This window comes from Mytilus trossulus, chromosome 9, assembly GCF_036588685.1.
Source record: "Mytilus trossulus isolate FHL-02 chromosome 9, PNRI_Mtr1.1.1.hap1, whole genome shotgun sequence".
In the NCBI taxonomy this organism is placed as follows: domain Eukaryota; kingdom Metazoa; phylum Mollusca; class Bivalvia; order Mytilida; family Mytilidae; genus Mytilus; species Mytilus trossulus.
In genome coordinates, this window is record NC_086381.1 from 50,143,486 (window position 1) to 50,167,642 (window position 24,157).

The 24,157-nt window shown below is 31.6% G+C and overlaps 1 protein-coding gene across 1 annotated transcript in view; it reads left to right on the plus strand.

Moving 5' to 3' along the window:
• The window catches only part of LOC134683064 (U1 small nuclear ribonucleoprotein 70 kDa-like), a 64,777-nt gene that overhangs the window by 38,325 nt on the left and 2,295 nt on the right, over positions 1-24,157 (plus strand). The window contains exons 6-8 of the mRNA XM_063542107.1: positions 10,736-10,817; positions 14,608-14,709; positions 23,925-23,997. Coding sequence (XP_063398177.1) covers positions 10,736-10,817; positions 14,608-14,709; positions 23,925-23,997 — 257 coding nt within the window. The remainder of the gene's footprint in view (positions 1-10,735; positions 10,818-14,607; positions 14,710-23,924; positions 23,998-24,157) is intronic.

Sequence of the window (24,157 nt, forward strand, 5' to 3'; positions counted from 1 at the left end):
CTGAGACAGGTGTTTGAAGTAAACATCAAGCTCCAGAGGGTTCCCTAATCTATAAATAACAGATACCATAAAAGATCCCTACTATCAAAAAGATAAAAATTAAAAAAACAAAACATTCTGATTAAGACAACAGATGACAAGGTATGTTCTATGTGTACAGTATGTGGTCCATAGTCATAAGAACATGCAGTGTAATAAGGGCAATTGGCCCTGTGGTCAAGTGTAAATGATCTTCAGCCCTTGACCATTAGGCAATGTAACTGTTATACTCATAAGATAATATCAAACGTCATAGCCTCAATGTATGACGTACATGCTATGATGATTTTGGCGGAGAAAGTCAAAAGTCTGGTATGTATTACTATGGTAAAAATGGAATTAGTAACATAAATATACAAGGCATACTCTTTTCATTATTGTTGGTATTCAGGTGAGGGGCCTCACTGAGGGTTTCTTGAGTTTGTGTATATTATTAGATTTGCCCTGTTAAGTTGAACCAATGATAATAAAGTATTTCTGTGTTCTAATAAAACAGAGCACTTTTAAAAGAGGAAAATTAAAGGAAACTTTTGTAATGTATATATTTTTTTTTAAATTCAAAAAGCATTGGAAGGGTAAAAACCCTTGTATGTTTTAACATCATTGAGGTCAAAATTATAAATAGATATAGACATGTATACATGCAAAGCATAAGATCATTAAAACAATTGGCAGATCATACAAGTATGCAGTAATTAATTTTCAGTTCTTTAAGGCTTGCAATGTGATTTACTTTGTAACATTATAGATCATAATCAGATGTCACAAGAGTCTGAGACAAGTCTTAATTATTATATAAATGTGTGTCCCTCTTTAAATCACCCAACTAAAAATAGAAAATGGGAGACAGCTGAAAAAGAGCGGGAAAATTATTTATTTCAAACATCATGCAGTGTTTTAGTTCAATTTTTGGTAGGATAATCCTTATTGGAAAACTTAGTTTAAGATATTTCTTATATTAAAGATTGTTTCTTTATTGAGATTATAATAAAAAAAAAAGAAGTTATGTTATATTAAGACAACAGTTGGTCCTTAGTTAATTAATCATTTATGTAAATTCATTATTGATATGCAAATTTCTAAATATGACTAAGAAATGTCAGCTTTTGTTTTTGACCTTAACCTGAAAAACATAGATTATGGTAACAGGTCTCTTCAACAGTGGGTTTTAAATTGTGAGGTTCATAAAAGGGATTTCATTATTTGATTTTAGTCTTAGGCTTCTGTGGATTCATTAATTTTGAGGATGCCAATTTACATGGATTGAGAACTCTTGCATTCGAAATGGATATTAGATTTGGTGGTTTTGCCAAAGTCTGCACATATTCCCTATAGAAAATTTATGATTATTTTAAAATTTATATTTATGGTTAACCTACGAAATCCATAAAAAAAATGGGATCCAACAAATAATAAAAATCCAGAGTTCTTAAAAATAAAAGGTAAACATTAGCTCTTACCTCATCGCCACTGCTTCCCCAGAAGAAAATTCCACCGAGCCTATTGAACATCATAATAAATGTCACCAGGCACTGACAGGGAATCACAAGAATTTCCTATCTAATGCATCGCACATTTTGACAGCATCATTTGATCAACACTAGAAACAATTAGGGGAATTGTTGAATGATACATGTATGAAGCATCCTTAGGTTGTACAGAATTCACATTAAGCGGAAAAGTCATATGTCAAAAGTACATGCAATTGTACTTTTTTTGTAAAAAAATAAAAAAGAAGAAAAATTATAGCTGTTGTTTGCTCATACGCAATAATGTTGTACTTTGGCAAGTAAATAGCGCCAAGTTGTAGCGATCAGCTGTTAGATAATTTGTCAATGAGATGTACTTTTGGAAAATTAAGGATGATTTATGCTGTAAGATTAAGTCTAAACCATTTATATATCACAAAATTATGAAGAATAATAGCTAACTAATTTCTCTTTGATCATATACTTTCCAACAAATTGTAAAAAAGCAGACTTCCAGTCAAATAGTATGACCTTGGTTCATTACACAACTACAGTGCACATTATGCACGAATAGTATGATACAGGTGCATGAAGCATATTCCATGTCATAAGTTTCAAATGCATCGACACCAAGAACACAGGTATTAAGGTTGTGGCATTTTGACAACCAGACACTTCCTAAAACATTATAGTTTAGATATGGCACAAATACATGCAGATGCTTTAATTCATGGACAAGAGGTATTTGGACCAGAAGTGAATATTATATATGTAAAAAAAAAAAGGACATAAAACAAGCAATGTGTGTTAACTATTTGGCAGAGAGAATTAAAAAGTATACGTGTTGCTCTACCAACTTATGAAAGAATAGGATGCTTTTGATTTATAGAATTAGGCAAAGGTTAGCTAATTCGTCGGTTATTATGACTGAAGAGCCATTATTCTAAAGCCAAGCTGACATAGTGTGGTCAGTTTTTCAAGATATTAGTCTTTAAGTCATTATTTAGTTGTTGTTTAGTGTTATGAATCAAGCGCCGTGCTTTAGAACACAACCATTATTTACTAAAGTGGTTACAATAGGCAGAGTAAATTTATTCGGACTGGTAACAAAACCAGTAGTTTAGGTCTATGTTCAAAGTTAGAAAATGCTTATTGTTATAGTGAAAGGTAACGCTTGATTCAGGCTAATCAAGAACATTATCTATCATTTGTCAATTGGGCATCTCTATTCTAAAGTGTAAAACTAATTGCCACTGATTTATTTTTCACAGCAAGAAAAAGAAATGTTTTTATCATGCATATACAGTTTTGCTTCTTATCTCTTGTATCACTGTGTCAAAGATATTGAAATTTTCTTTAAAAAAGGCTAAGGGTGTAAAAAAAGTTGCTATTTAATCAGTTTGTAGACAGTTTATGATGTATTAAGATCATCTGAGAGATGATGGTGTTTATTAATGATAATTGTTACCATATCTCTGTTTTGTTCTGTATACGTAGACAACACTGAGTGATATGTTTATTGATGGGTGATAAATACCAGTATTGGAGTGAAGCCATCTCCTTGTCAGTTTTACTGTTGTCTCACATATGCTACATCATTACAAGAGTGTTTCATACTTAGGCCACCTACTAAATGGCTATCATCAGATTTATAGTGTGGGTTTGGTTTGGGTGGAGTCTTTAGGCCACCTACTTATTGGGTATAATTTATGGTGTGGGTTTGGTTTGGAGTGGAGTCTTTTTGTCTTTTTATGTAGTTGTTTAAATTTCAGAGTGTTTCATACTTAGGCCTTAGGGTGGAGTCTTTAGGCCACCTACTAAATGGGTATAATTTATGGTGTAGGTTTTGTTTGGGGTGGAGTTTTTGTCTTTTTATGTAGTTGTTTAAATTTCAGAGTGTTTCAAACTTTGGCCACCTACTAGATGGGTATATTTTATGGTGTGGGTTTGCTTTGGGTGGAGTCTTTTTGTCTTTTTATGTAGTTGTTTAAATTTCAGAGTGTTTAAAACTTTGGACACCTACTAGATGGGTATATTTTATGGTGTGGGTTTGGTTTGGAGTGGAGTCTTTTTGTCTTTTTATGTAGTTGTTTAAATTTCAGAGTGTTTCAAAGTTTGGACACCTACTAGATGGGTATATTTTATGGTGTGGGTTTGTTCTGGTAGAGTCTTTTTGTCTCTGTATGTAGGTGGTAATTAATGTCAACAGTTGTTACAGTTTTTTTAAGTTTAAAAGTCATAAGTGCCCACAAACAATTTGGTTACATGCCATGGATTGGATATATTGTAGGTAAGACTTTGTCAGCACGGTTGTTTTACTTCTTGTGGTTCTATGCTGTATTAAACCATTCAAACAGTCTAATATATACATAAACAAGAAAGTTTCCATAGTACATGGGTGCCTCACTTGCATTATCGTTTTCTATGTTCAGTGAACCGTAAAATTGGAGTAAATACTATAGTTTGGCATTAAAATTGGACGGATCATTTCATAAGGAATATTGTGTACTAAATTTCAAGTTGATTGGACTTCAATTCAAATTCACCAAAAACTACCATGGCCAAAAACTGTAACCTGAAGCGGGTAACAGATGGATGTACAAATGGACACACAGACCAGAAAAATAATGCCCCTCTTCTATTGGTAGGTGGGGCATTAAGGAAGAAGAAACACTTATAAACCACATCAACAAACAATTTAAAAACCACTAAACATCAGGTTCCTGACCTTAGTTCAAATTATCATTAATGTACAGTATTAATTAATCAAACTCTGTTTAATAGCATTTCAATAAACATCACATCTTCCCTTTGACATATGTCACATAACTTTTAGCTGTTACCTAGAAATAGTAATTACTAATAGGATTAAACTCTCTGAGGTCAATATATAATGTCCTGGCTGCTTAGTACACATGTAATAATATATCTCCATAGTTACCAAAATACAAACAAAGTTCAGAATTTAAATATGCAGTTCATGAACAAACAATAAAGACGTACTGACATAAAGATTTATTTAGAGTTTGTATATGCATTACAAGTACAAACATAAGCTCTGAAGGCAGTACATTGTTGCTTTTAACCTGTACATTCTCCTTTCATGATAAAACAATTTTTTTTCTAGACAATGAAAAGAATTTAAAATGTGAAGTTCATGGGCAAACATTTCTATATAGGAAATACATTGTTGCTTTTATCCTGTACTTTCTTAAGTGTTATTCTCCTTTCATGATAAAACAACTGTTTTACTAGACAATGAAAAGAAATTGATCATTTGTTAAAGTGATTTACATGTACCTGCACTTTATAACATGTTTATCATAAACACTAAAAGCAATATTCTCTCCAAGTACTCTAGTTCTTTGTATGTTAAATGGCTGTATAAATATGTACTGTTATACAGCTAATGATTGTTTTGTGGCTATTTATTATGGGATGTAATGTAGTTTAACTATACATTCAGACAATAATCTTGTTAACAAGATTTGAAATTTAATGTGTGGTATTATTTATTTGACCTTTAATGTAATAGTTGTATTATTTCTCTGTGTTTCTTTTTAATTGGTTTAAACTTGTGTATTAGACTTTGTGCTCTCTCCAATGCACATTTCAAAATAATTGTGATGTGATGTAAAATTGAGAATGGAAATGGGGAATGTGGCAAAGAGACAACAACCCGACCAAATAAAAAAACAACAGCAGAAGGTCACCAACAGGTCTTCAATGTAGCGAGAAATTCCCGCACCCGGAGGTGTCCTTCAGCTGTTTTCTTTGAGTAGTGTTTTATGTAACATCAGCTTGGTTCATGCATGAACTATTTGCCACTGAATATTTAATTAGCATATTCAGTGGCAAAAAGCCTGTTATACTGTTTGAGTTTTGCTCATTGTTGAAGGTTGTGTGGTGACATATAGTTGCTTAGCCTTCTTCATCATTTGGTCTATGTTCATGCTTATTGTAGAATCAGTTAAGTGCTTCGAGAGACAATGATTTTAAAAAGACTTGTGTTATGTAATAGGTTTATAAGGGCTGGCATCTTGACATTTTGTTTGGTAATGAAGATGTCATTCTGTGTTAAATCTAACATTAACAAGTAGTATCTTTTCAACAGCTTTCAATCTTGTGGCGGAGAGACGTGTTAAAAGTACTAATCTACCCACTAATGCTTAATGTAATGAGTTTATACAGTTTTCTAATTGATGACAAAATTCGTATCTTCAGCAGAAATCTTTATTGGGTGTACCATGGCTATTATAATCTATTTTTAGTGCTCTTCTATTTGGAATTAGACTAAGAAATGGATGCAGTAGGTGTTTTATGCAATTCTGATGTTTCTCAATCTCCATTCATTGGAAAATTTCAAATAGATCATGTACAAAGGAGAACAGATAAGTCATGGAAAATCACCAGTGTGTCAAAGACACACAGACTTGAATTGGAAAAGCTGTTTTATGTTCGCTGGTACAGAAATTAATTATGTTTTCATAGATTCTGCCCATACTAAAAACTTTTCTTTGTTCGAGTTTATTTGAACCTTAAATTGACAATAGTTTTGTAATACTGACAAATTATTTTTAAAAATTAATTTTCATTTCATGGATAAATGAATTATAGATTTTGAAGGCTAGCTTAAAGTTTTTTGTAATAATAAGAACAGCTTGCTGTAAAATAAAAAGTACTTTTTGGTTTTAATCTTATATTTTATCCACTTTGGTACATAGTTGTTGATTTTTTTTGTGTCAATGTTGACATATTAAAGGGCAGAAAGAGGTGTTTATGTCATTGTTTTTATACGACCGCAAATTTTGAAAAAATTTTCGTCGTATATTGCTATCACGTTGGCGTCGTCGTCGTCCGAATACTTTTAGTTTTCGCACTCTAACTTTAGTAAAAGTGAATAGAAATCTATGAAATTTTAACACAAGGTTAATGACCATAAAAGGAAGGCTGGTATTGATTTTGGGAGTTTAGGTCCCAACATTTTAGGAATTAGGGGCCAAAAAGGGCCTAAATAAGCATTTTCTTGGTTTTCGCACTATAACTTTAGTTTAAGTGAATAGAAATCTATGAAATGTTGACACAAGGTTTATAACCACAAAAGAAAGGTTGGGATTGATTTTGGGAGTTTTGGTATCAACAGTTTAGGAATTAGGGGCCAAAAAAGGGCCCAAATAAGCATTATTCTTGGTTTTTGCACAATAACTTTAGTTAAAGTTAATAGAAATCAATGAAATTTAAACACAATGTTTATGACCACAAAAGGAAGGTTGGTATTGATTTTGGGAGTTTAGGTCCCAACAGTTTAGGAATTAGGGGCCAAAAAGGGACCCAAATAAGCATTTTTCTTGGTTTTCGCACCATAGCGTTAGTATAAGTGAATAAAAATCTATGAAATTTAAACACAAGGTTAATGACTATAAAAGGAAGGTTGGTATTGATTTTGGGAGTATTGGTCCCAACAGTTAAGAAAAAAGGGGCCCAAAGGGTCCAAAATCAAACTTTGTTTGATTTCATCAAAATTGAATAATTGGGGTTCTTTAATATGCCGAATATAACTGTGTATGTAGATTCTTAATTTTTGGTCCCGTTTTCAAATTGGTCTACATTAAGGTCCAAAGGGTCCAAAATTAAACTTAGTTTGATTTTAACAAAAATTGAAACCTTGGGGTTCTTTGAAATGCTGAATCTAAAAATGTACTTAGATTTTTGATTATTGGCCCAGTTTTCAAGTTGGCCCAAATCGAGGTCCAAAATTAAACATTGTTTGATTTCATCAAAAATTGAATAATTGGGGTTCTTTGATATGCCAAATCTAACTGTGTATGTATATTCTTAATTTTTGGTCCAGTTTTAAAATTGGTCTAAATTAAAGTGCAAAGGGTCCAAAATTTAACTAAGTTTGATTTTAACAAAAATTAAATTCTTGGGCCTCTTTGATATGCTGAATATAAACATGTACTTAGATTTTTGATTATGGGCCCAGTTTTAAGTTGGTCCAAATCAGGATCTAAAATTATTATATTAAGTATTGTGCAATAGCAAGTCTTTTCAATTGCACAGTATTGTGCAATGGCAAGAAATATCTAATTTCACAATATTGTGAAATAGCAAATTTTTTTTTAATTAAGAGTTATCTTTCTTTGTCCAGTATAGTAAGCAAGAAATATCTGCAAGATTTTTTTTTAATTGGAGTTATCTTTCTTTGTCCAGAATCAACTTAAATCTTTGTTATATACAATATACAATGTATATTTACTTTTTACTACCAACTGATAAATTTAAATAATCTTTACCATTCAGTGATTACAAGCAGTTTTTTTACATCTTAATATTTTATGATGTATTTAAATGAGTAGTAATTGTTGCAAACTCCATTAGAATATTTTAATTGAAATTAGTTTTGGAATAAGGGAAAGGGGGATGTGATTAAAAAATTGGGTTCAATTTTTCTCATTTGAAATTTCATAAATAAAAAGAAAATTTCTTCAAACATTTTTTTGAGAGGATTAATATTCAACAGCATAGTGAATTGCTCTAAGAGAAAACAAAAATTTTAAGTTCATTTGAATATATTCATTCTGTGTCAGAAACCTTTGCTGTGTCAACTATTTAATCACAATCCAAATTTAGAGCGGAATCCAGCTTGAATGTTGTGTCCATACTTGCCCCAACCGTTCAGGGTTCAACCTCTGCGGTCGTATAAAGCTACGCCCTGCGGAGCATCTGGTTTTAGGGAGTATTTTTACTATATAAAAAAGGGAAATGTTTGGTTCTCAAAATGTGTCTGAATCAAATTTGTATGAATTACATCAGTGCTTTACCCAAAATCTTTAAAGATAGGACAGCAAATTATGGGTATGTAATGAAAGGCAGGGAAGGCAAAAATAAATTTTTGCCATGATAAAAGTTGGCTGCTTAGTTGCTGTTTATTTATTGTAAAATAATCATTGCCTAGTTTAAACAAAAATGCCTAGTGCTTCTAAATCTAATTTTAGTTTTGTGTTACAAGATGACCTTTCTGAACCCCAGGGGTGGATTCAGTCATATTTAAAAGGGGGTTCAAACCAAGGAGAAAGGGTTGTTAGAATATATGTCCCCATTCAAATGCATTGATTGTCAAAAAAGGGGGATTCCAAGTCAATTTCCAACCCTCTGAAACTCAACCTTTCCCCCCTAGATCTGCCAATGGTCACATTGTGTGATAGAAATTTATACTATTCTAAACCTTTATTGATAGAATAGTAAATACAACAGTTCTTTAAATAACATGGTACTGGGACCATGCTTTGTACTAGAGTAGTTTCTAGCATTTATAATCTAAAGTAAAAAGTAATTGTAACAAGGTCTAAACAGAAGATTCAAAAGCAACTGCTGTGTTCATTTTATTTGAATATCTAACCAGAAATAAACAGCAAATACCTAATTTAAAAATAATTTTGAAAATATCTAATTATTTTTTTCTCATCGAAAGTCAGAGAAGCTCAACCAGGAATAATGAAAAAGCAATTAAAACACCAGTTGGGACATAACGGATTGGTAATTTGTAATTAAGTCTTTGTATGATTGGACATTATTACTCAGTTTTCATCAGTACTGTCATGCCTGAGCATCATACACTACAAATATAGTTTACATTTCAAATTCAACAAAACAAATCCATCGATTTTTGTCCATAAATGGAAATAAGACAGGTCGGAGTTAATGAGATGTCATTAAAATTTTAACGGATGGGAGACAAATCTGGTGAATAAATAATTTCCGTCGCGTAATTAGCCGAGCAATATTGTTACTATTGTTTAATTGATCACTGTGACAGTTGTTATTGAATATTTTGTTATGCTACAAAGCTATTATATAGAATAATATACTGATGCATATTGGTACCGTGTTTTCCATTTAAGTATTTGTAATCGATGCTCAATAACAGTTTTGTTCATACATGCAGCTTGTGTATTGAATCTTATATCTATAGACAATTACATAATTTAAAGCATTGTCTGATCTGAGAAATCTAAGATATTTTTGTCAGTTTCATTTTTTTTTTACAGTGAAATCAGATAATGCCAAGTTTGTTATAAGCACGTTTACAGTGAAATCAGATAATGCCAAGTTTGATATAAGCACGTTTACAGTGAAATCAGTTAATGCCAAGTTTGATATAAGCGTGTTTACAGTGAAATCAGATAATGCCAAGTTTGATATAAGCACGTTTACAATGAAATCAGTTATTGCCAAGTTAAAAATAAGCTTGATGTAGTTTGGAATTAGTGAGATGTTGATTAGTAACAGTATTACTGAAAGGACAATAATACACATAAACCACCATCCCTTGCCTTCCCCTTTTTATCAAATTACCATAGTTCTAACCTATAGCTGTTCATGTTAAAAGATGTATGTCTCATAATCATGGAAAGAAAAGAATTACTTCACTTCTGACACTAAATACTGCACATTTTTCAGTTGTCTGTATAAGGTGGTATAAAGATTAGCATGGACTTGAGTTTTGTTTTATCAAGTACAAGATAAGTAGACAACCTTGCTGGTTCCAGCAATGCACAGTCTGTCAGTTGCAATCAAAGCATGATTGTTTTTAGTCACTGCATCTTAGAACTGTGACTAAGCTCTTAAGTCCTTGTGATATTTCTGTACAATTTACAGGCCATATTGTTGGCACAATTCAAATAATATAAGGACTGGAACAATAATGAGTGTTATGGTTCCACAGCTACTGGTAGATTATCATATGAAACTGTCAACGGCACTAAACTGTGCTGACATTTGTAAAACAAAAATGGTTTATTGTTGGATGCTACAAAGCAAAAGTGATTGGTGTATTATAAAAAATAATTAATCATTTATATATGTACAACGTCATTAAGTCAAGTATGGCATAAAATTGAGAATGGAAATGGGGAATGTATCAAAGAGACAACAACCCGACCATAGAAAAAACAACAGCGGAAGGTCACCAACAGGTCTTCAATGTAGCGAGAAATTCCCACACCAAAAATGCGGCGGGGTTAAACATGTTTATGAGATCTCAACCCTCCCCTCTAGTCTATGTAAAAAAAGTAAACGCATAACAATACGTAGGCAGAATATCAGAAAGCAATTAGGTCTATTCTGGACTGCCATGAAAGTGCTCAAATTTTATCTACCCATACATATTGTCCCTGAAGTACATTGTATTTATGCTTATCTTTGTATTCTTTCTCTCTTTTCAGATTTCCCTATTATTTGACAACGTATCCACAAAACCAAGAGGATATGCATTTATTGAGTATGAACATGAAAGGGATATGCATGGTAGGTTTGGTCACTTCACTTAAATGTCAGAAATGATCAGAGCAATTTATTGTCGTGAGATTAATGTGGTATTCAGTAGTTTGCTTTGTTGCAATTAAGTTATATATTTCTGCAAAACAAACCATAGAACCATAAAGACACATCAGACTAATTATTAGAAGAGTTGCAACAAAATGCACACAAAAGTTAAAAAAAAAATTCTAAAAACATATATCATTTGTATTGCTCTGATTACTGGCAGTTATAAGTAAAGAGAAGATGAGTATCATTACTTTTTGTATGGTTCAATGATCTTGACATTTATCTTAGTTGTTAAACTGTTTAATGATGAATGAAAATAGTTTGAAAAAAAATGTTCTCTAATATTTGCCATAGAATGTTACTTCCTTATACATCTATATTCATAAATATTTGTGTTAGGGGTAAACAAGTAAGCTCGAAAAAAAAAGATTTAGAGGTTTAATTATTTGAAGTGCCTTCTTTTGATAATTAAGACCATTCAGTATTTATGGATATATATGAAACACACGATGTATTGTTTTTTTTAATGATATTTTCTTTGATGAGGTACATTTTTATATTTACAACACTATATATTTTTGTTATTAATGCATAATTTCAGCTTGTTACAATGACTGTTAGCCGTATAATGACATTTAATAGGATATAATGTTTATAGAGGAAAAAAATGACATTCTTTTCTATGAGAATTAGAGAAAAATGTTGCTGATAGATACTTCATAGTTTAGGATCCTGTTGAAATGATATGATTTTATACATTTTGTACTTTATGAAACTGATAATAAATTACCAACTGAGAAAATTATATAAAAATTAACCTATTGATGTCAATATGTTTTTAGAGTAATTTCAATCTATCTATAGGACTTCTGAGGTTAATATTTTGTAATAAGCTTGTGGTAAAATATTAAATACATAAAAAGTTTTGTTAAAATGCAGTAATTTATATATAAAAAAAAGCATCTTTTCACTCTGTAAATATTTTTGATGCAATTTTATTTTTAAGAATCCATTAATTTGATTTGTATAATAATTAATCATAAAAAAAAATGAATAAATATATAAAATACATAAATATTTTTACAGTAAAACCTTGTAAGACTATAAGAGTTGAATTTATAAGCGTTTTTTTTTCTCTCTTCATTTTCTAATACAGATAATTAACTTAGGTTAGGTAAGATACTGATTGCCTTACATTTAAGATCGATTTGATATTTACTTTAAAAAAAGTATAATAAAACTTCAATTTATTTTCCACTGCGACTTTTTTGTTATTGATACATGGAAATTTACTACCGCTATGAATTGCTTACATAAAAAAAAGAATTGCCATCGAAATCTTCCAACTACCGATAATTTGCATGAAATGTTATTTAAAATTGTTTGGTAAGTAAAATTGGTATTTGTGTTTTTTTGGTAAGTACAAAAAGGGGGGAGTGGAAAATTGTTTGGCATTCTAACACATCTTTTCTTATTTCTTCCTTCAGATCAATGAGAACAAAATGGCCGATCTGCCATCTTTGTTCACAGTCGTGTGAATGTTTGAAATTATTGCTGGCCATAATAGGTTTGTATGGAAGTGGTAAGACAATGATTTGTCCCCATTCCATTCAAAGAAAAAAGCTTTTAGGGTCCACTCACTTACTTGTAGATTTTAAAATAAATATTGTATACAATTGGGTAATTTTAGAATAAGTATTGTATACAATTTGGATTTTTTTTTTAGCTCCAAAGTTGACTTGAACACACAGTTCTTGGTGAAAAAATTGTCCTTTTTATAACTTTAGAAATTATTTTGACACCCTTGTCCCTCTTCCCACGTTTTTTTGTTTGTTATTATTTTTTCAAAAAAATTATTAAAATTCAGGTAAGAATTTTTTAATTGGGTTTTAAATTCAGGTAAGAAATTCAATTAAAAAAAAATATACAAAAATACTAAATTTACAGGTAAGAAAAAAATTATTTTAAAATTCAGGTAAGGAATTAAAAAAAATTAAAGGTTTACCCGGGTAAGTTAAAAAATAAAGAGAAAATGACATGAAGAAATGTCGGAGACCAATTGGCTCCAGATTTGAAGACCCCAGTCGGCTGTGTCAGTGATGGCACCTTCCTTGGTTTGGAAATTTCAACATTGGGTTTGTTTTCCTTGTAAGTTTACTGTCAATATTGTTTTGTAAATTTGTGATTTGGATTTTTTTTCAAAGTGAATAAGATTTTGCCAATTTTAGTCATTTGATTAAAAAAAATAGAATTATTCCCCTTGTGGTAGGTATGTGAACCCCCCCAAAAAAATTTGGTCAGATTTTTTTCAAAAATATTAATTATTGAATTATTAATAACATGATTTGCTTTACAGGTAAGTTGCAGATGAAGAATTAAACTAATATAACAGATTAAATGTAGAATGAATTCTTATAGAATTTTTTTCCAAAAAAAAATGATTTCAACCTGGTCTTTTAGTAGTGGATTGAGATAGTTGAAATAGCCCATATATGTAAATATAACTATTTAGAGACCAGGGTTTATGTCCATGGGACAGCAACCTAGTAGTTTGTCTTTTGAATTTAAAAAAATAATTTTTACAATTGCAATTCATTTAAAAAAATTTGCAAATGCAATTTTAGTATAAGATTAATTGATTGAGGAAAAAAGGAAATTCAGCATAAGGACCTTAGGTGAATTTTCTCCATGATGCTCTTATTCACCCTTTTTTTATTGCATCCCTTTCATAATAAAAAAAATTTTGATAGAAGGGTTCTGAGTCAGTTGTTGAAACCAAAGAATAAGAATTCATTCTGCAATTATTCTGCAATAATTTTCTTTCAGATGTTAAAAATAACTCGTTTAAGCACTTCATAAGTTAAGCTAATCTCAGTTAATCAATTTCAGAGCGTTTTAGATTTAGCAATAAAGGTGCAGAACTGTAAAAATTATTGTTTGACTAGCAACCTTTACAACCTAAATTACATGGAAATAAGTCTAAATTGAAGGAATTTATTGCTATATTTGGATTATTAAATTGTAATGATATTGATTTTCTAATAAAACATGTAAAGGAGGGTTTGGTTTGCTTTCAAGCAGTGATTTATGTGAAACAATTGCAAATATGTTAAAATTGACTGCTTAGCTTATGAAGTGGTCACTATGCACAGTTAATCTGCTCCAAATGAAGAAGAGGACATTTTGCATTATGTATTTATATTGATTTGGGACATCAATCGTCTTGCCGGTACACCAGGAGTCAGTTTCACAATAAAAACTTAAGATTGATCATAAGTCATGAACAATTCAGTAAACTTGCGATAAATCTTAGTGGTAAGTTTTTTTGTGAAACCGACTGATAAGTTGTATTCAGGTTTCTTGTCTCAGCAAAGAGGGAGATAAGAAGCCAGCCAGATCTTACTGGTGCCCTGATCATATTATAAAGCCTATGACAGGGAATCAGACATAGCACATGTAGTCATAATGCAAGAAGTCCTTTTATAGAACAATTTGTCAGTTCTTTTCCTGCTATTAATAGAACTGGGTTTTTTTGCAGTCTTTACTGAAAAGCCATCTACTCATAGAAGTCATTCGTTTGAGTTTTAAGACCTGCATCGTTCCTTGTAATTACAGGGAATTTCTGCTTACCTAAAATATCTAGACATAACGTGAGAACAACTGACAGATTGTGAAAAGAGTTGGAGCAGTTTTGCTACAAAATTGTAAATTTACATCAAGTTTTCAATGTACTCATTTTCTACTTTTTCTTTTTTTTTTGTGTATCTAGCTGCCTACAAACATGCTGATGGCAAAAAGATTGATGGTAGACGTGTTTTGGTCGATGTTGAGCGTGGGCGTACAGTAAAAGGTTGGAGGCCTAGACGACTTGGTAAGAGTTCATTTTGATCAAACATGCTTTGTCTGAATTTAATTGTTTTATATGCTTTTGGCAAGACGGTTCTTTTTACGTCAAATAATTGTTTAAAAATAATCTTGACTGATCAATAACACAGGTTTAGTTCAGTAGAAGATAGTCAACTGATTTGTGAAAGTATGTTTGAAAGTCCCAAATGATATATACAAGAAACATCTGTATATACCCCCACCCTCCTATATGCCTTGCACTTCTTTATGATTTATATACTGGTGATATATGACAAACAACCAACGGCAGATGAGTAGATGTGTCCATGATTATTTGTCCTGAATTTTATCTAATGATTTCCACTATAACACTGCTACCTTTGTGCAATTTTAATGATTAATCCCATAGGCTCTTCCTGCAGTTTGAGATTGCTAATAGCACCATTCAAAACAGGCCTTTTGGGAATCAGAATAATCTTGGACTAGCCTACTAGTATCATTTCATTAACAAATGCCCCCTAATTTTCCAAAGGTGCTAATTCACTATAAGAATTCTCTGATTCATGTTTGCTCAAATAATTGTGCTGTAAATGACAGTAAATCTAAAGAATTCCTTTCAAAATTAACTTTCATGTATTGAAAATAGGGAAATAAAAGTACATACGTTTTGTAAATGGTAATAGAAAATGTGTCCATCTATAGACATATAGAAACATTGTCTGTCATTAACCAAATTAATTCTGTGTCTTCTCCATTGTCAATAACACAGAACCTTTGTCTGTAGTTGCGTGTTTTCATTGCAGAGTAGTCCTGGCATGATTACGTATATCTCTAAAATAAGGTATGACGAGTGAGATTGATAAAGTCCAATATAGGTTTAATTGTTGGCGGGGGAGTTCAGACTGTTTAATCTCATGATGGTTGTGAACTTTAAAGTCTGATGCGAGTTGTTACATAACCATAGCTCATCAAGTTTTAATGAAGAATTATTTTATTGTTGCATCTCAGGAGCCCAAATTACATGATTACAGATGCATAAATTAACTTATTTTAGAGTAATCTTTTTATAAAGAGTAAATGTCAATTTTTGTTATCCTCTAAACACTGGAAATTGACCGTCTGTTTATATGATAACCTCTATTTTGTTATCCTCTAAACACTGGAAATTGACCGTCTGTTTATATGATAACCTCTAAACATTGACCCTCTGGCTGCTCACATACTTTAAACAGTTATACATTTGCTAAACACTGACTATTAGCAGTCATACTACCCCTCTACACACTGATGGTCTGCAGTCATACTACCCCTCTACACACTGATGGTCTGCAGTCATACTACCCCTCTACACACTGATGGTCTGCAGTCATACTACCCCTCTACACACTGATGGTCTGCAGTCATACTACCCCTCTACACACTGATGGTCTGCAGTCATACTACCCCTCTACACACTGATGGTCTGCAGTCATACTACCCCTCTACACACTGATGGTCTGCAGTCATACTACCCCTCTACACACTGATGGTCTGCAGTCATACTACCCCTCTGCACACTGATGGTCTGCAGTCATACTACCCCTCTGCACACTGATGGTCTGCAGTCATACTACCCCTCTGCACACTGATGGTCTGCAGTCATACTACCCCTCTACACACTGATGGTCTGCAGTCATACTACCCCTCTTCACACTGATGGTCTGCAGTCATACTACCCCTCTGCACACTGATGGTCTGCAGTCATACCAGACATTCTATTTTTATGCCCCACCTACGATAGTAGAGGGGCATTATGTTTTCTGGTCTGTGCATCCCTTCGTCCGTCCGTCTGTCTGTCCCGCTTCAGGTTAAAGTTTTTGGTCAAGGTAGTTTTTGATGAAGTTGAAGTCCAATCAACTTCAAACTTAGTACACATGTTCCCTATGATATGATCTTTCTAATTTTAATGCCAAATTAGAGCTTTTATCCCAATGTCACGGTCCACTGAACATAGAAAATGAAAGTGCGAGTGGGGCATATGTGTACTGAGGACACATTCTTGTTTTAATTGGTTTGATGTGCAAAGTTAGAAAAAACAGGCAAAAAAAAGAATGGTGAATAATATGGGGCTTAAAAGATAAGAATACAGAAAAATTGTTTAAAAGGAAAGAAATAAGGGACCCCCATCTTGACCATTCCATATGATTGGCTCTTTTTGGATTTTTGAAGTACCTCTAGACTTTATTATAATATTAGTGTTTTAGCCCTACCCAGTTATTATTACTAAAAAAAAGTACAGTCTGATTGAAATGATTGATAGGATGGAACAAGGGATTATGTAATATTCTGAAGAGATGGGGGAGTAAATTTACAGATAATTGTCCTCTGGAAAAATCTCTTTAAAATGATGTCACTGTTTTGATCAACACATGTTCTATTCTTGTCACATAATTGACTGGTTTTACCAATGTTTCAATTATAGGCTAATTTGTACACAATTGAATTTCCTCTAAAGAAATAGTGATGCAATTCATTAACAACTTCCAACTTTCTTTTATGGACTACAGATAGGACATTCTTTCAGCCAGAAATAACTCAAAACAAATTTGATCTATCTTGACCAAATTTAAATCCTGAATCTTGGGACCTTGTGCCTTTAGAACATCAGCCACTGCCATATTTCATACATTCTTTTGGGCATTCTAAGTATTTGGGGTTAGGTCTATTTCTCAGTAACTTACAGGATGATTGTTCAAAAACATTTGGAGACTGGATTTTTTGTGTAAGGAGAGTATATACCTGTCTTGATTACCTGATATGCCAGATGTCAAGTGACCTTGTCTTGACCTTAATTATTTTACTCCAATGTTCGAGTAAATATTTCTTTGAGAACATGTTTTTGAGAACGTACACTTTTTAGTTATTTTGATTTGGTATGTTTGTCAGTCATTAAGTATGAAAGTTTAATATTTGGTATATGAATTAACTATGAAGAGAACTAATGCAGTAGAAAGTTTGTTTGAAATATATTTTTAAAGTTTTTTAGTGCATTGCCATTGACCTATAATTGATAGAATCCATTTCATTTGGACTTCATTTGAAAAATGAATCTTGGCAATTCATACCACATTACCATATCTTACATTATGTCGTGTATATCATAGTTATTGACTCATATGTTATGTTGACCCAATTTTTATGCTTTTGTATTTTTTTTTATCAATCTGACATTCTAAATAAACAAAATATAATTTTTGTTAAATATAAGAAAACCTGGGAAGACTTGTAAGTTTTTAAAACAGATGGTCATGAGCTGTTCATGGATGTTTGACCTAGAGCTAATATTTAGATGATGATTATTTGAAACCAAAGACTATTGTATTGTGTCAGTTTTTCCTTAAGAAAACAGGTGCCCTGAATGCTGTTTTACTGGGGAGCAAAACAATTGTTTTGATTGTTCTATTTGTGTCTTGACATGCATTCTTTGGGTAACGAGAGAATCTGTTTGTAAATTTTGTATTTAAAGCTGTCTATTTGTATAGTTTAGCCTCATTACCTGGATAAAGAATGAGCATAAACAATGTTGGAAACATCATATTTAATTGGCTGTAAACAGCTGAAAAGGGAATTTCGATTGGAGGAGAATTTTTGTAACAATCATTCTGATTTGGAACCTCATTCAGTATTCAGTTTATTTTATAAACAGAAAAAAAGTTTTAGTGAAGAAAATGTTATGTTGCAACAAACAAGGGGTAAACACATATTTGCCATGATAATTCCACTTATAACTTTCTTAATGCTTAATCAAAGTAATGCTTAATCCAAAATTACAGCACTGAAAAGTTGTTTTGATCACATATAACCCTGAAATAGATAAGTGTTGGTTGGAATATTTTTTAAGTTGCAGATTTTTTTTGCCTGCAACATAACAGTAAGGTTTTGCAGTGATACATAAGTGTTGAATACATATTGTGCTTATCTGGAGAACACTTGGCTAATTTCTGCATATTTTCTCTGATGATTCAGTTTGTGGTCTGTTGATCTCTATACTTTTTGAAGTTTTTCATAATCCAGATTAATTGGACTAATTTTACCAAAAATGTGGGTAATTTCCACATCAATACTAAATTTGAATATCTGAATAATGAAGATAAATTAATGATGAAGTTCATGGTCATAGACCAAGGGGTCTCTTGTTTTATCATTACGGTAAATATTTGATAGTCAGTGGGAAGAATGTTTTGATGCGCACAAAGAGAAAAATACTTGACCAAACAAAATTCAATTTTGTTGCCCAATTTTAGTCAAAAGAACACTGTAAATTGATAATTTCCATTATGCAATGTTGCAAGCTATAAAAGGTCAAAAGCATTGTGGCTAAAATTTTGTGTATAACTTACCGTCCGACACATCAGCATAGTTTATTAAACATCCCTAAACAAGAGAAGTCCCATCACAAATTTCAGATTCCAAATTTTCTTTGACCAGAGAATTATATTGGCTTTCAGATTATGTCACAGAAAAAGTTTGCAAATATATATATATAAAAAATTGTTATGAGGTCCACCTTTGATAAATGACCATATATCTATCTTCGTCAGAAAAGATATTAATTTGGATTTTCGGCTTCAGAATTTGGATTTGAATTCATGAAGGTTGTATGTAATATGACGGTATTGGTCTATCAGACTGCTTTTCTGACATATTTAGATTTTCTGGTCTGATTTCTCTTCAAAAGAATCCTGCAATTTATTGAGTACTTTCATCTAAGATTAAAAAAACAAATATTCCTTGTTTTTTATTTTAAATTACTTTGCAGAATTGTGCATCCGATTTGAATGGAACATTACACAATTTTTACAGTCATTGATAAATTGTATAAAACTTCCAGTCGTTCAGTCTAATTTCATCAGTTGATTCACTTCACTGACTTTGGTCTGGAGTCAAAACTTGATAGAAAGTGTTCTACTGAGTATACAGATTCCTTGAATAAATTGAATAAAAACTTTTGTGAAACCCAAGAGTTTTGTCTTGCTTTTTTCGCATATCATAACAACAGTCGAGTGTAAATGTGGAACACAATTGATCTTTTGACCTGATTAAAACAGCATTATATTTTCACATTCGGTTTAAATTTTCCGTTAAAAAAAGTGAATTTAGATGACAGTTCTACAGCTGTTTCTTTTCTTGTTTCAAAATAGTCCAATTTTTTTGAAGAATTGAAAAAAAAATAAGCATAGACCAATAATAGTACAAATGTCAAAGCACAATTTACTTTCATGTCACGGTGCGAAAATATTTAAGAAACTGTTTAAGCAATTTACTTTTAACATTCGAAAACATAAAAAAAAAGGTTAATGACGCTTTTCAAACTATTTTTGGAACTTAAACCTGTGTAAAAGCAAGTTTGACAAGCCTCTAACTATTGTTTGCAACTAAATTGGCAAATTATAACTTTAGAAGGTTTCGTCATATCACAGTTACTATTTACATAAGTTTTGAATTATATTTGACAGGCTTTTGATTTGCAGAAAATATTTTACATGTATTAACTGTAAAATTGTAAATGAGTTTGAACTGATAAATTATATTTTCATAGTTTTATGAAAGTTACTGGTTTTGTAGTATGCACTTTTAAAGCACTTCAACTGTTTTAAATGTACAGGATAGGCTTTTTGTTTTTGTAAGTATATATTGATGTTGAAGATATATTTCTTTGTGTTATGTCCAAAAAGTATTTTTTTCGTCTCTGCTGCCTTTCTAAAAGTACAAAAGTCTTACATCCCTTTGGCATTTCAAAAGTCCTGACACATTCAATTTGGTTATCTTTTATCTCTTATAAGACTGGCCCTTTTGTGAAAATGTAGGTCTTCTTCATTTGGCGTTTGTACATAAAAACAACATTGAAGTAATTTTTTGCATGATTTTCGATTTTGAATTGCCTACAATTGAAAAAAAGAAATTATATTGTTTGAGTAGTTGTTGCTTGGTTAAAGGTCCAGTGGCAAATAGTTCATGCATATTCAGGATAATAAATGTTCTTCGTTGCAGTCTATACTTAGTTGATTTACATTTATAAATATCAAATGTTTGATTTCAAACGAATAGGATAGGTTAGAATCATTTGTAAGCAAACATCATGTCATTATGCAAATTTCTATTTAGCTGGGGTTGCATTCTTTGGGGAGCTGTCAAATAGGTTATGTCATGACAAAAACAAGACGACGAAATGAGTTTGTTCCATACAAGACATTGTCTGTGTTTGCCTGTATTTAGACGCAATGTCTTATTGACTTACAAATATCAAGTCAACAGTAAACAATTTGTCAACAAATATCGGGGAAAATTACGTTAATTTACTCGGGGGAAATTGATCAGGCGAATATTATGACCAATTTAGAATACAAGATTACACCAGAGTGTTTAGTGTGAAAAAGTGAACTTATACCTTAGGAATACAGCGAAATGAGTGTTCTAAAGTACAAAACCGTGTACTTTTCTTTAAAATTAAGTAAACAAAAGATGGGATGGCCTAATTTGTTGTTTACCTCCCACATATTTTGACCATAAATAGAATATAATAACATTAGAGACAAAATGCCTGTAAACTACAGCAAAGTAATTGTTTATTGTGGTCTACATACTCCGCCAACAAGCGTGGTGTCATCCCTCTTGTAGAATTAGAAGAATCTACTGATTCAATTGTAAATATTAGAATTTCTTGTGTTCTAAAAATCTATTTTATATTCTTTCAGTAAAACTATATCTGTCCATAACAAAATGAATTGTAACACCGAACTTCTTTTTCTCAAAATACATTTTTGTAATGTAATTCAAAAAGGGAAAACATAGGCGGATCCATGGGGGGCCGGGCCCCCGGGAAAAATTTGGTTGATTATATAGGGAATCATTGAAGCATGACTGGAGCAAGCGCCCCCCCCCCCTTAGGTCAGTCAGTGGGCCCCCCTTAGGAAAAGTTCTGGATCCGCCACTGGAAAACTCTGGTACATGTACAAAAAATAAACCCCAAAAAACAACAAAGAATATTTGTACCCTTTATAAAATATATGGTAATGGTCTTGATCAGTAATGTACTATAGTCACATGAAGAGAATGGCTCATCTTTATACTGTTGATATACAATTGATTATTCATGATGCCATAGTAATTTCATGGATTTGGGGTTTAAATCCAAACCATAAATTTAATTATTTTAACATGGGATAATTTCCTGTAATTTGTCTGTTGAATAAATATCAAAACCAAATCAAATATCCAAGAAAATATAATTTTCTTAAATTCTTGAAAAATAAGTAAGTACCCATCAAATAATTGAAAACACAGTAATTGGCAACCCAGTGGCAAGAGTGTCTAATCGAATAGTTTTATAGTAATTGAGTTAAACAGGTTCTAGTGTTTGTCTACTGATTATATAATGTCATTGGTATCACAGTTCTCTTGGCTGTGCTCTGCATTATTGATTAGAGCAGTTGGTAATTAGGCCACATTAAAGCTCTGTATCGTTTCCCGAACTTTTTTGATCTAAAGGTTTCATTATTCAGAGTTCTTTTCAAACTTTACTTTGTTAAGTAAGTAAAAGTTATCATAACTATGTCAACTTAGTTTCTGAAATAAATTAATTGATGATTTTCCAAAACAAGTAAAATCACAAAATACCGAACACTGAGGAAAATTCAAATACTGGAAAGTCCGTAATCAAATGGCAAAATCAAAAATTCAAAGACATCAATTGAATAGATAACAACTTGTGTAGAAAATTATGTATTAAACCTGGTTTTAAGGCCACCTTAACCTCTCACTTCTATGACAGTCACATAAAATTTCATTGTATTGACTGCAATGTCAACCAATATATACATGAAAGAGAGGCAAAAGGTACTAAATGGACATTCAAACTTTTAAGTCAAAAATAAACGGACAAGGCCATGGTAAAAACATAATAAGGACATTTTAAAGTGTTGGATTGCAGTGACATTGTTGCTGTTTTTTGGTCCAATACAAATTGTTAATTCTTGTCACAATTTGCAGAATGTACAATGATTATACAAATAATATGGGCTGAGGTATGATTGTCAACAAGACAAAATCCTCCAGAAACCTTAACTATAGGTTACTGTATGGCATTAAACAATGAGCAACACTCATACATGATAGTAAGCTATAAAGGGTCACTGTACGACAAAACCTAGTCAATTCATTTTTCAAAAGTTTACATTTGTAAGAATCAAATTTTAAGAACAAAACAACATATAATAGTTTTGTACCTCCTTTTTGTTAAATTTGTAGAAAAAAATTCAGTCTCAGATGATTATTGCATTGCAAAAGCTAAAGAATATAGGGTTATTGCATGAATATTGGGGAATATTGTCCCGAGTAGAATTTTATATTGCACGAGCTTGCGAGTGCAATATATGTTCTACGAGGGACAATATTCCCCAATATTCATGCAATAACCCTTTTATTGTATAGCAATATAATATTTGAAAGTAAAAAATGGTTTAAAATAAGATTTTGTCGTTGATGACGTCATGAATATTGAAGATTTATTGCACTAGTGCAATATTAGAATTTATTGCACGCTAACTTTTGGTTACGTTCTGTGGGAAATATTATATTGCTATACAATAATAGTGATAACTTATGTTTGATAGTATTCTAAATATTGCTATTGTTTGAAACAAGGGAAACAAGTCATATGGAATTTTTAGCAATAATCATTCAAAATTCTGTAACTAGAGTTATCCATAATAATGACTAATCAAATTTACATTTTGTATGTGCTAAATTTTTCTTCTGTTATGTAATATGTTGTCTGTGTAATTGATACTACAAAAAAAAACTTGCATTGTCAACATTGGACATGTATTGGGAGCAATTTTTGATAAATTTACCCAGTGGTAATATCTGTTTGAACAATGTTGAAAGCAGAACTAATCCAGTGGATAAAGTGTTTGTCTAAGAGACGATCTAGCTGTTTGAAATTTGCTGTAAAATCACACTATATTCACTAGATCTTGTCACTTAAAAAAAAATGCCAGAGAGCACACATTTGAATCTGTCCTTTATATATTTCTTATAGACAAGGTTTTTATTTATGTTTTTTTTATAGACTAGGTTGGGTTTTTTTACAAGTTTTTTTTTTTCTTTCTCACATTAACATTGAACCGGGTGCAGTTAATCGGAGTAAAATCTGATAAAAACCTAACAATGCATATAAATCTTGATATTTTTTTATTACAGGTGGTGGCTTAGGAGGCACAAGGAAGGGTGGACCAGATGAGAATACCAGGTTTTCTGGAAGGGATGACTTCAGGTATTTATCATATAAACATGATAAACAAAAGAATAAATTTTTCTTTTTGATAAAAATGTAGCATCTTTTTATGAAATTTTAATTTGTCTTAGATTTTTTTTATGGATGATAAAGTTGAGAATGAAATGGGGAATATGTCCAAGAGACAACAACCTGACTA